Raw genomic sequence first — 13,196 nt, 5'->3', positions numbered from 1 at the left:
GCTCTTTAGCAGCATGCTCCCTAGTTGTGAACAGGAGCTACTAGGAATGACTCAATATTATTCTTGGACAACTGTGGAGCTATCTGAGAAGGGAACCTAGAACATAACAATTCTAGATGGGAGTGGTTGGAGAGAAGTCTCTGTTAGGAATATAATCTAACAGTTGGGTTGCCAATATATAAATCATGTAACAATGCTGTACCTGTTTCTTTAAATCATGCTGTAAATGTGATTGGTTGCTGTTTCCTCAATCGGCCATAAGATGGAACCAGAATCACTGTTAGATGCTGATCTGATCTAAGTGTTTGGAAGCTGGCTGTTAGAAGTGCCATATAGTGATCAGCGTGAGCTATTGTAAGTTTTGCAACTGCTAGCAAACTTTGTGTACCGGACTGTTTGTATGATTATGGACTATATTATTTGAATTATCCCTTAACTGAAAGACGTTGATGACTGACTGTCTTAACTGTGTATGACTTGGACTGTTTGATGGACTCTGATACCTCTATTTCCACGAAAGTAAAAACCTATTTAAACTGCAGTGTCTCTGCATGCTGGTTTGTGTGTTCTCCAACACCACCTTCACAACGCTTCTCTGAACGCACTCACTCTCCCAATGGGAAGCTTACCTAATAGTCTCCATTTTTTCCATTCCACTTTCTGCTTTTTAATAACATCTGGGTTTCAGCTGTCCTTTTCAATGTTTTCTTTCTTTCTTCTGATTTTTATTTTCAAATATTAATCTACTGGTTGAATGCTGTTTTAATTTACCCCACTACTGGATCTTAAAGTAGCTTCTTTTTTATATTATTTTTATTGTTTTATTAGCTGCCATAAAACAATTCTGCCTTTTCCACATAGAAGCTGGGGCATCTCTGCGTAGTGAAAGAGATACATTTTGATTTACATTGGTATCATACTTTCACTACAGGGATTTTGTATGTTATAAATTTATATTACAAAATCTGGTCTGTGATGACATTTTTTTTTTAAGATTGAGGGAGATTAGACAATGGTTTTATTATACCTATTGATTTTGTTTGTCAGAAGGTAGCAAAAGTGGGCACATGACTCTGGGACACTACAACCATCATAAATATGATTCAGTTGCCAAGCAACTGAATTTCAATTACAGGGATGGTGTGAAAGCTGTAAGTATGAAAAATGGTCATGTCACTTATTCAATGCTGTTGTACCTTGGAATGGTTACTAAATGAATGGTTGTAAGTCAGGGACTAAGTCAGTGCTCTCATGAAGAGGATCTATATCCTAGTTAAAGAATTTTCGTCTGCAAAACACTCTTAGAACATGTTGATTTTAGGAGAAATGGGCATCTAATTCCTAAGAAGAAGTATATAATGTAGAATCTCACAAGGAATGCAAGAACTCTCTGATATAACAAGAAGGATGGATTTAGCTCTTTGGATAAACTGAGATAATATCCTGGGGTATTAAGTGGATCTTGCATACAAACACTTCTGTGATATGCATATCCAAGTATGGGTCAGTGTTTGAAAGTGACTGTAACTTGCAAAAAGCATCTTTGAGTATGGAGGCAAATTTGTAAAAATAATGATCTTGGCATTCCATTTCAGGTATCTCCTTGTTAAGCTAAATGCAAGATATGGCCTTGTGTTGTGGATAAAAGTTAAAAAAAATAACTAACCAGACTGGATCACAGAAATTCATATATTGTTCATCTCCCACTTAAATGTTAATGGTAGTGAGAAAAATCTCCTGGACCATGTTCTCCTTATAAAGTGCTAAGGAATGATCTTGGAAGGAATGTTCAGTAAAACAAATCTGTTTTATTTCATCTTGTGCATCTTTATTTCCTTTTAATATTGTTTCAGTATCTGTAGTACAATGTTGAACAGAATTTTCAGTTTCAACTTCAGTTTCAGTTTCAATTTTCTTTTTGTGTGTGTTTGTGTGAGAGAAAATTGATAACTAAGGCTTTTCTTTCTGATATGATCTTTTCCAGAGAACCCAGTTTTTGCATCATCTATAAATTATTCTGTTTCAACTCATTCACTGAATTAATCTGCCTAAAATCAGTTATCTAAAAGATCTTTTAATGTCAGGAGTATCCCCAAATAACTTCTTTCAAAATTGCCAATCTCTCATGTAGGTCAGGAATAAATTTAACTTGTTCCTTTTCAATAGTTTCTTCTTGATCTTTTCCTGCAGAGCTGCCAGTGTTGTGATACCCTGCCTCGCCACTGGCCAGCTGGTCTTCGGTGCGCTGCTCCTGGGCTCGTTGGCCTCCGGATATCATATTACCACCATCCAGCATCAGTTCTGGGGTTCCTTCCCACCCCCAAGTGAGAGAGGGTGGAAAAGAGAGAAGGACAGAGAGGGAGGGAAAGAGAGAGAGAGAAAGAGAGGGCAGGGAGGGAGGGAACGAGAAAGAGGAAAAGAGAGGGAGGGAGGGAAAGAGAGAGAAGGAGGGAAAGAGAGAAGAGGAAGAGAGAGAAAGAGAAAGAGAGGGAGAGAAAGAGAAAGGGGGAGGGAAAGAGAGAGAAAGAAACAGGGGTGGGAAAGAGAGAGATAGAGAAAGAAAAATGATATTATAAAAGTTTTTTATTGTTGCTAAAGTAATATTTCAAAAACAGGGAAAAATGAAGGGGCACAAAAGTGCATTTATCACATTTTTCTTAGAACTATTAGCTTAGAACTATGAACCTTGCCTTGTTTATTATTATTTTAGTAAAACTCATTATTCAGGTTAAATTGCCATGTTGGCACTTTGCGATAATAAGTGGGTTTGGGATTGCAGTTTGGGCACTCGGTCTCTAAAAGGTTTGCCATCACTGCACTAGTGGCATGGTCTGTCAATGTTGGTGGGAGTGATATTGATGGTTCCTTGATTAGGTTGTTGTTTACTGTTAGTTTGTATGATTTGGTAGTTCTTCAATTGATTCCTTGGTATTGTTTACTTCTTGTTTGATGGTCTAGTATTAATCTTGGTGTTAATCTTTGCTCAATTAGGTATTGATAACTAGGGAGCAGATGTTTTAGTCTTTTAGTTTCCCTTTTCGCTTTTTGATTGTCTCTTTTGAATTGTGTAAAGATGTTGTTTATCTTTATATGCCTAGTGATGGCTGATTTGTCTGAGTGCAAAGTTTCCAGTGATTATCTTACATTTTTGGATTTGGCTTGATTTAGGCTATTTTCAATTGCTCATTTGGAACTATGCTTAAGTCTAGCCGTGCATTGTGAAATTTTCACCATGTCTTCTAATTGTTGATGTTCATGGATCACTTTGCTACTCTTTTGCCTGTTTGTCCTACATAGTAGCTGTCACATCACAGTGATTACTTGTATGTTGTAGATTGCTCCTGTTTTTTCTTCAGGGACTGCTGGGTCTTTTTTCTTTACTTAGGATGTTTTGGAGGGCTTCAGTTGGTTTGTTTGCCGGTAGCACTAGGATGCAGAAGGCAAACCCACTGGACTTCAATTGGTGATATTTTGTTGACGGTACTAATGCAGTATGCAATGTAGTGATGTCACATGGATGCACTAAGTTGCAACATTAACTATTCATACCATTTTGCTGCTTCTGGTTTCAATGATAGTGGAAAGTAAGAATTCAAGCATTCCCATTCTTTTTTTTACCTAGAGCTGAGGTAGGCTGTCAGATGCCATCTCAATGTTCTGCTACTTCACTTTGAGGGGCCTTTTGGTGCCAATTTGCCACAAACTCTGGGAACCTGATGGGGCGGGGGAGGGGCGGGAGGGACATACTTCAGGGAAATGAAAATTCAGCTCTACTTTCCAAGAGCTGTCTCAAGGTTAATGACTTGGGATCAGAGAACAGCTGCATTCCTCAACAGACTTTTGTAAAACATTTCTTTTGAATTTGATTGGACTTTTGAGAGGACCAGTTAAAGGAGACACTTTAGGCAGAGGAAATGGGATTTTTGGAAACAATATCAGTTCTGGCTTTGCTTTACTGCAGTTCACTGGACTTTTAATAAAACCTTTTGCAACAAATTGAACAAAGGACCACTTTTACTAAGGACTCTAAGCTGAGGCAGGGCTGATAGGCACTGAATGTCCAAGATCGCCCAATTAACTGGCTCTCATGCCTGAGGCAGCAGTAGAACTCTGCCTTCCCCACTCCTAGAAGAATGTGTATATGTATATGTGCATACAATCAGTCATCTCTTCTCCCCTTACTTTTCCCCCTCCCTTTTCCCTCCCCTTTCTTTCCTTCCTACCTTCTTCCATCCTTTCTTTCCTACATTCTTCCAGTTACTCATTTACTTTGCTTATGGAGAGTTGCAGGGAGAAAGTCAGTGGGAAAGTCAGAAAAAATTCCAAGACCAAGGACAGCAGGTGGATAAGTGGTTGCTGCTAAGCGAATGAATGAGCGACAGGGTGTACAGGTATGCGAGTCAAGAATGGCACATGTGAGTGAGTAGGACATGCTGTATGGGTTGGGAAAAATGTATGGAAGTGTGCCAGAATTGTTGCATGGGTCCGGGAGAGTGTGGGGTAAGATGGTCAGGAAGAGTATCCTGGAATGTGCAAGAGATGTATGGTATTGATCAGATAGGGTGCAAGAGGGTGGCATGGATCATGAAGGGAAGATATATTCTCTCCCTTCGATACTTCTTTTTTTCCTTTCTGAAAAATTTATCTTATTCAATCAGAGGATTATAGAGACAAGCTGTCTTATTAAGAGCTTTTCGACTTAAGCTGGGGCCATCTGATAGCTGACCCCTGATTCAGTAGTAATAAACTGATATCTTTTAAGAAGTGCAGAAAGTGAACAGAACTCTGCCCTTATTAGGCAATTTTTTTATCATAAATATAAAATCTAGCTCCTTGGGGAAAAACAATTAAAGGTAAATTTTATTAACATTGTAAGAAGGATTTGATTACAAAGTGTGTTGAGATAACATATCTATGGAGAAGAAGCACTTTGAGAATAAAAGGGAGGAGGAGTGATGGAATTCATAACACAGTTACTGTACAGATAATTGAGACCAATAGTTAAATTACTCTATCACATTAAAAAGACATAAAGCATAGATTTGTCTCATATTGTATTTTATTGATCCAAATATAATTATATCAAAATTAGGAAAATGTAGAATTACCGTAATTAATATGCATTGAAGACTAGATACAAATGAATAGATCTATCTTGTGTTATACAGTCAATCATGGCAAAAATTGTTTTTTTAAAAAAAAACATAATTATGTTTTATATCTAGCATGGTTGAAATTAAAAAAACAACAAAATGAAATGTAATATAATTTTCAGGAAACATATAATAAATTTCTTAGAAACTGTCGAGTGTATTTTAAGTGCCCATAATTATTTTATACTATCAGTTTTAGGCAAAATATTGTGAAAATTGAAATTAGAGCCTATGATGAGTTTCTGTAATAATATGAGATGAAGCAAATGTTGATTAATTCTTTAAATACCACTCTGCCTTCTTGGAGAAAAGAAAATGTTGCTGGAGCAATCAATGGTAGTCTAATTGGAAGAGTTACTTTGATCTGAAGACAAGCTTCTCAGTTGCTAAAAGCAATAGCTCTTCTTCCCACCTACACATTATGAATTATGATTCGCTACATAAACACATTTTCTCTTCCCTTCACCCACTTGAGTTCTGAGTAAAAGAGATCTAGGAGGAGTATAAAGAAAGACTTTGTGAATATTACTATCAATAGATTCTAAGATATCACTTCACTCTTCCCCACACCCATTCACCCAAGACAAAAAAAAAACTGTGAAGAATTTTAGGAAGGAAGAGCAATTGTGGGGAAATAATAGCAACATAACATATTTTTTCTTTCATCTCTGAATGCCTTTTAATGCAACCTACCAAACAGTTTCAGAGCCATTTGGGCCACAGAAGACAGTGATCTTTTTCCTCTTGAATTCTGCAAATCTTTCACCACCATCTCTTTTCCCTACCTTACTTTCAAGATATTACCTGGTGATTCTTGGGGTTGTACTTTCCATTCCTTATTTTTTTTTAATGAGGAGTAGCAATGGGTGGATGCATGCATAAACATGGATGATATAATTGTAATACCATGTCAGGCATGAGCAATAAATTAGTTTAACTGAACATGTGGTCATGATTCTCTGTGCCTTACACACTGAGATATAATTTATAAAATTAGCTTCTTACTCATTTTGAAAAGTATATCCCTCATCATCCACATCATTCTCATCATCCCACAGCATATGTAAAATAAAAACAATTAGTTCTTTTATGTTTTGACTGATATCACATTCAAAAATACTTCTATCCTAAGGAAAATTTATTAAACTGGGAATACAGAAATCTAGGCATTACAATTACTTTAAAGAACGGGATCAGCAAGCAAAGTCAATACAGATATTCCTAGACTAGTAGTTTAACAACTGATCAAAATTATCATGAAATGGAGCTTTACAGCTATTAAAGCAATTCTAGGCATTATAGTGTCACTCCATACTCCACACAGCAAGTTGTCATATGATCACACTTCAGGCACTTGGCAATCAGGCCACATGCCAAGCACCCTACCATCATGTGATTGTCCTTTGCAATTTTCTCTGTGGCTTCCCCAGAAAGTCAATGGAGAAGCCAGTAGGGAAGGTTGCAAGCTAGGGAAACAAAGGATTTAAGGCCTGTTCCTACTTTGCGCCTAGGGATTTCCCTTCCCCTCTATCTGGGAATGGGATATCCATCAATGGGCTTCAGGATAGACATCAAATCCTGAAGATTTGCCAACTTCCTAGGACTAGAAAACTAGTGAACACAATCATTCTGAAGACTAGAATTATTTCTAGCGTTTAGAACAGTGGTTCACAACATGGGGACCATGCCCCACAAGGGAGCAGTTTGATTTTTAATAGGGCAATTTGAACCTTGTTTAAATCAACTTAATGGCCTTTTAGGCTGCCTCCGTGTGAGTAGAGTTCACTTTTTGAGTAAAGTAAGAATTATATGTCATTGAGGGGGGCATTAGGATTTTAGAGATGCTTAGGTAGGCATGGCCCAAAAAAGGTTGGGAACCACTGCTTTAGAATGATTGGGTTTGCTAGCTTTCTACTCTTCCTAGGCTAGGAAGTCTAGTGAACATGATCATTCTTGCAAGGTCTCTTCACCAAATTTGTTATTGTTGTTGTTTACACCTGTACATTCTATGGAATAAAAGAATTAATACATTTCTCTTCAAATATATTCTCTAAATCCTCAGAATGCATATCAAATTTACTTTTATTGTATTTGTACTGTCTATTAGAGACAGCACAAATGGTTACTTGCTATACTGTTAGTTAACTGCTCCTTCATTTTTTAATCCAATATTTTAATGAAACTTAGTCATTTTCCTCTGCTCTAATTTCATGAAGATCAAAGAATTAAAATGCTGCTTGTGATATTGTGTGTTAAAAAGAAATCAATCTACTTTAGTGCACTTTTTTTTTCCAACCCAGGAATTTGGACAGTAGATGGCAAAGTTTGTCCAACAATCACTGTAATGCTCTTACTTAAACAGAATGATAGATTTGGAAGGAACCTTGGAATCTTTTAGTCCAACCCCCTGCTCAAGGAGGAGACTCTAGAATGGTTGTCCGACCTCTTCTTAAAATCCTCCACTGAGTAATTTTTCTAATTGTCAGGAAATTTTTCCTTGGTTTTAGGTTGGGTTTCTCCTTGATAAATTTACATCTGTAATTTCTTGCCCTGCCCTCAGGTGCTTTGATTCCCTCTTCTCTCAGACAGCCTCTCAAATACTGGAAGACTGCTGTTACCCTGTCACTACTAGCCTTAATTTTAGCCAGAGTAAATATACCAAGTTCTTGCAGAGTAGATATATCAAGTTCTTTATTGTTTTAGCCTCCAGCCCCCTAATCTTTGTTGCTCTTCTCTTCACTCTTTTTAAAATCTTTGTTATCTTTGTTAGCTGCTCAGTCAAAGAGTGAATTGGGAATCCATACACATTTCTTAAATAAAGGCTATGGCTGCCAGACAAAGGACATGAGGATAAAAAATTAAATAACTGTCCTTTTTATCCTTATGTCCTCTGTCTGGCAGCCATAGCATTATAATCAAATATTGTTTGGTTCTTAAGTAACTTTGGGGGGGGGGGCATGGGTTTCACAGCCATACTAAAATATTTGTGTATTTACAATTTACATTGTAAATTGTTTACTTCTTCATCTGTCAAGAGATTCAACATCTTAGATTTGTTATTTATTTCCTGATTCCAGCAGTTTCAATCCAGCCATTCAGATCTGTAGATCCCATGACTTATGTGTTGAAATTTGAAGAGAGTGACATTAATTGCATATTTTAATCTAATTGGCACATTTTTGAAAATGAAGAACAATATTTGTTTATTGGAAAATATTGCAGTTGAATAATCAGTCTTCTGATGCTGGAAAAAGAAATTTCATTTATAGGCTGCCCTAATAACTATTTTCTGCAGTCTTTTGCTGTAATTTTAGTAAGCAAAGAAGTTAAAGAGTGCACCTTGTTCGTTCAGCCTTCCTCCTCTCCCCCATTTGTCCTCCTTTCCAATGGTCCATGTTCTTCCTTTGCTTGATATCTGGTAATGGTAAGCAAGGTCTTGGTTGTTTTTTTCTTCTACATTGGCTGTTTTTCCTTAAATACATCTATCACATTATTCTTTGGGGGGATAAGTGGGGAAAAAGTGCAAAGTGTGGAAAAAGAATGGAACAGTAAGGAATAATACATTCCATATAAGGCTGGAGTTGGGGGGAGGGGGAAGAAATATAACTCTTATGTATCCCAAAACTATTTATTATATTGTTCCATTTTTGTAAACCAGCCTTGCTTTCCCGTGAAATAACGCACCTATGAATTATATTACTAATACCAAACTGAGGGAGTTCTTTAAAATAAAACCTTGTTTTCAAAATAAAGATTCAACCGCTATATGAACTTAGGCCCTTCCTGGGAAAGAAACAGCAGTGCCATATCGCCATTGTTGAATTCACTCATCTGCACCCACTGGGTGGCGCCAGCAATTGTTTCTGGCAGGCAATAACTAAATGGGGAGGGAAGCAACTTTCCCAGCAGCAGCCGCTTCCCTCATTTGCCTTTTCTTTCCACTTCGGTAGGGTGAGCTGCCGGCTGAGAATGAGGGAGGCACCGCCACCGCCCCCACCACCATCGGTCGCCGCCGGGAACTTGTTCTAGCTCCAGCAGCCACCTTTCCTTTCTGCAGTAACTTTGCCTAGAAGATGCGCCAGCTCTAATGTTGCTCTCCTCGATGAGTGGCTAAAGCTTTCGTAGGCTGTTCCCGATTCTATCAGCCCAGTTATGGTCGGGAGATGATTGCTTGCAAGATTCCTGGATTGCGTGCATATTGTTCTTTCTTTCTCCCTCCCTCGGCGCGGTTGGCGCCAGATCTTCTCAGCAGCGGGAAAAGACGCGCAAAGGTTTCTGCCGTCCACCCGATTACTGAGATATAACTTTGTATGTTTTGCGAGGAGAGCGGGTCATCTTCTTTTGCTCGGTGGTGAAGATAGAAGAAGTTGTTCTCGACCTTGCGTTTTGCTGCCGCTGTTTCCACGGCTGTATGTCTATGTTTTTTTGAATGGCTGCACCATGGCTACCGCAACGATGGTTTGCAGAGTGCAGTTTCTGGACGACACCGATCCTTTCAATAGTACTAATTTTCCTGAGCCCACCCGGCCACCCCTCTACTCCTTCAGGGAAGACATCCCCCTGGTCACCCAACTGGCCGGGGTCCACCGCCTGCTAAAAGCTCCGCAAAAGGTATGGAACTTCCTGGGAACGTTTAATTGGCCGGAGGGTCCGTATTAGGTGGTGAAGGAGCCAGAAACTTCGCGAGGGGGGATGCGCTCTGTTTGTATAGGCCGTTCAATTCTTCGATTCATGTGATACCATTAGAGTTGTTCACGGGAACATTAAAAAAACAACAACTCGTAAGCAATTTAGGACATTTTTGTGCTGAAGAACATGGTGGACTTAAAATATCAGTGGTGTGACTGAAATTTACTAATATTGAATGGCTGATTTATTTAGTGAAATGAATCAGCAGGCGTTTGATGACAATATCTGCTTCACATCATGCATAATAAAGTTGGAATACATTGTTCCAAGAATAATTGAGTGGCACAGTCCTAGAAGTTGTAAGGATTCAGGAGTCAGGCTGTATTAATTATGCTTTTCTGCATTAAAATAATTAAAAATCAGTAGGAATTAATAATCTTAATTGGCTTGCCCCATTGATTTTAGCGAGGCTAAAATGTGATTTAAGTGGATCAAATGATTTCTAGAGCTTAAGTCAACAGCTATTTTGACTGCTTGTATAAAATCTTCAGATGCAGAGGCAGTTGCTTGGGGGGGTGGGTGAGATAATTGAAACTGACTGGATTCCTTTTTCCCCCAAAGATATCTTTCACTTGAAAAAGGAGAACTACTTTCAGATTTTATCGATAACACAATCTATCACAGGGCTGCTGTAATCTACTTTCATTAATTGTTGTGTGACTTTAGAAGCAGATCTTACTTTCTTGTATTTTGTTTTTAAAATAATCAAACATCCCGAAATTAAACCGATAGGAGCAGTCAAAATAATTGAAATTTTAATTCCTTGGATACAAACTGTAAAATGTATTGATTTTGCATTTAATTTTCCAGAAAATTCCTGAATATACAGGGGAAATCATCATCCCATACTGTGCCATGTTGCTCCAGTACTTTTTATTAGGCAACTGTGTGATGTTCAACCAGTAAATTATAAGTTACTGAAACTGCAGTAGATCTGGAAGATGCTAGGTTGAGGAACAGTGTCAATATGATTAATGCATAAAAGGATCTGCGCAAATTGGCTGTATTTGTACAGTCTGGGACAGGCCTTTTGAACTTTTTAGTTGCATTTATAAGACCTATGAAGGAAATAAGTTTTTATACAATGCTATTTCATTTATTTGTGATTTGTAATATATTGCTCACTACGTAAAATAATTACCTATTTTCTGTGTCAGATGATGGAATAAACATGAAAAATAATATCTTGAGACTGTTGTAACCCCCATTAACAAAACACTAATCTCATGATAAAATAGATATTTTTTAGTGTTACTAATTGGAACATTCCTGGGAAATTTAAGAGAGTGAGTCTTATTTGATTCATATTTTATAAAATTAATAGATTTATCACAATTAAGTTCTGCTAAATTAATTAAGTGATGTTTTCATTCTTTTTTGCTTGTGAAAGAAGGAAGTCTAATTTTAAATTTCTCTCCTCCTACGTATAATAGGCTGGGATAACTATAAAAATAGTTCTCCACTTACATATTTGAGATGGAAAGATTGTATCTCAGGTTTCAATAGAGGTTTTTGCTAAGAACCTGGCATAAAAATAGTGCAACAGTATGCTGATACCAAATAAGGTGCAGATGGAAATAACAGTGATCAGTTAGTAACAGCAACTATAACGTGAGGAAGGGTGCTGCCTGAATATATTAATGGATATTTTATAACATTTCCATAAATGCTTTTCATAGCAAACAATCATACTATAGATTGACTTGTATCTAACAAATTTTTGTTTCCTTGAACAGAAAAATAATAATAAAATTGTATAAAACAAGATGCCCAGACCCTTGCTTGCTCTTTTCTAATACATTTTGAGTTCCTTTTTAATAAACTACTCTTGCGTGGAATGAGTCATCTGAATATTATCAAATAGCTGTTTCTTGCAACTGGATTTGACATCCATTTAAATGAATGCATGTAAGTGTTTCTATTAATCATTAATTTGCCCTCTTTTCTTAGGTCTCTAGAAATTGCTTTTCACTTTCACAGCAGCTTTACTGGACAAACAATTCTATTTAGCTAAGGTTTCTGAAATGACTAAACGCTTAAGAAACAAAGTTAACCATAAAGTCATCCTTACACATACATTTGTATTACCAACTTTTCAGAAAGTGAAGTAATGGTGGCAAGACAAATAGAGTTCACCACTGTTGGAGGAATTGGGGAGGGAAATATGTATAAACAAAAAAAGATATTCTTAAGTGGTTGCATTTGTGTGTCTTAAGATCTCACACTTGTGCTGAGCTTTTAATAAAAATAGAAGTTGTGTGTCCTATTCTTGGAATAATTGATACCCTGGTAAAGCTACAGCACATCAAATAAAAGGAAGCCATCTACAATGGGTATAAAAAGTCTGCCACCCTTATTAAAATGCCAGGTTTTTGAGGGGGGGAAAAGAAACCAGTTCAAAATAAATCAGATTTTTTCCATCTTTAATATAACATAAGATGTATAATTTAATTGAAGAACAAATTGAAGTATTTTAGGAGCAAAAATAAAAAGTACATTAACTAGGTTGCATAAGTGCACATCCTTAAACTAGTACTTTTTTGAAGTACCTTTTGACGTTATGACAGAATTTACTGCATTTTTTGGAGTAGAAGACACACTTTTTTCCCTCAAAAAAGAGACTGAAATCTGGGTGCATCTTATACACTGAATACTGCACTTTTTGCCTCCCGAAACCCCGCCCCCTTCACCAAAATGGCCGTGCATAGCCTTTAGGAGGTTTTCAGAGTCCTCCTGGGGACTCGGGGGAGGGCAGAAATGAATGAAAAACAGGCTGGTTTTTACTCACTTTTGCCCCCTGAGCCCCCAGGAGCACTGTTCCCTCTAAGGTGCGCAGCTGCGCGGCCGCGCACGTGGCAAGAAAACACCGCGCAGCCGTTTCTAATTGCGCGCAGTGATTTCTGTCACAGGCAGAAGGGGAATATCTGCTGCCGCCTCCTCCTCCAACAGCACTTCCGGATTTGCCGCCCGACACAGCTGAGGTGAAGCCACCAAAGCTCCCGTCAGCACCCCCACCTGTTGTAGTGGTGCCTCTTCCTCCACATGGAGCACCTGAGCTGGCCCCCGCATTATCCCTCCCCCTTCCTCCGCCGCCGTGCTTTTGAGGAGCCATGAGGCCTTGGGAGCTAGTAGGAAGGCGGCAGAGGGGGCGGGAGCAGGAAAAAAAGACCTCATGGCTTCTCAAAAGCACGGCAGAGGTGGAGGCGGTGGCAGGGGTAACCCAGAGCCCAGCTGAGGTGCTCCGAGGGGAGGGGGAAGCACCGCTGCCATGGGTGGAGGCGCCTGCGGGAGCTTTGGCTGCTTCACCTCGGCTGCAGCGCTGGGCAGAAAATGTGTTGGTGATGTTGGAGGAGG

The 13,196-nt window shown here is 38.4% G+C and overlaps 1 protein-coding gene across 6 annotated transcripts in view; it reads left to right on the top strand.

Annotated features, from left to right (window-relative positions):
- Positions 1-9,109: 9,109 nt before the first annotated feature.
- Positions 9,110-13,196, top strand: part of FHOD3 (formin homology 2 domain containing 3) — a 256,533-nt gene continuing 252,446 nt past the window's right edge. For all 6 annotated transcript variants that reach the window (XR_015696402.1, XM_087713216.1, XM_087713213.1 and 3 more), the window contains exon 1: positions 9,110-9,764. Coding sequence is in view for 5 of the 6 variants with exons in the window: in XM_087713216.1 (XP_087569342.1) it covers positions 9,594-9,764 (171 nt within the window). In the remaining variant the exon portion in view is untranslated. The remainder of the gene's footprint in view (positions 9,765-13,196) is intronic.

This window comes from Thamnophis sirtalis, unplaced genomic scaffold, assembly GCF_051295495.1.
Source record: "Thamnophis sirtalis isolate CommonGarterSnake01/CBP01778 unplaced genomic scaffold, rThaSir2_p1.2 scaffold_4, whole genome shotgun sequence".
NCBI classification, from domain to species: domain Eukaryota; kingdom Metazoa; phylum Chordata; class Lepidosauria; order Squamata; family Natricidae; genus Thamnophis; species Thamnophis sirtalis.
Note: the sequence above shows the minus strand (reverse complement) of the source record. Positions and strands in the feature narration are given on the sequence as shown.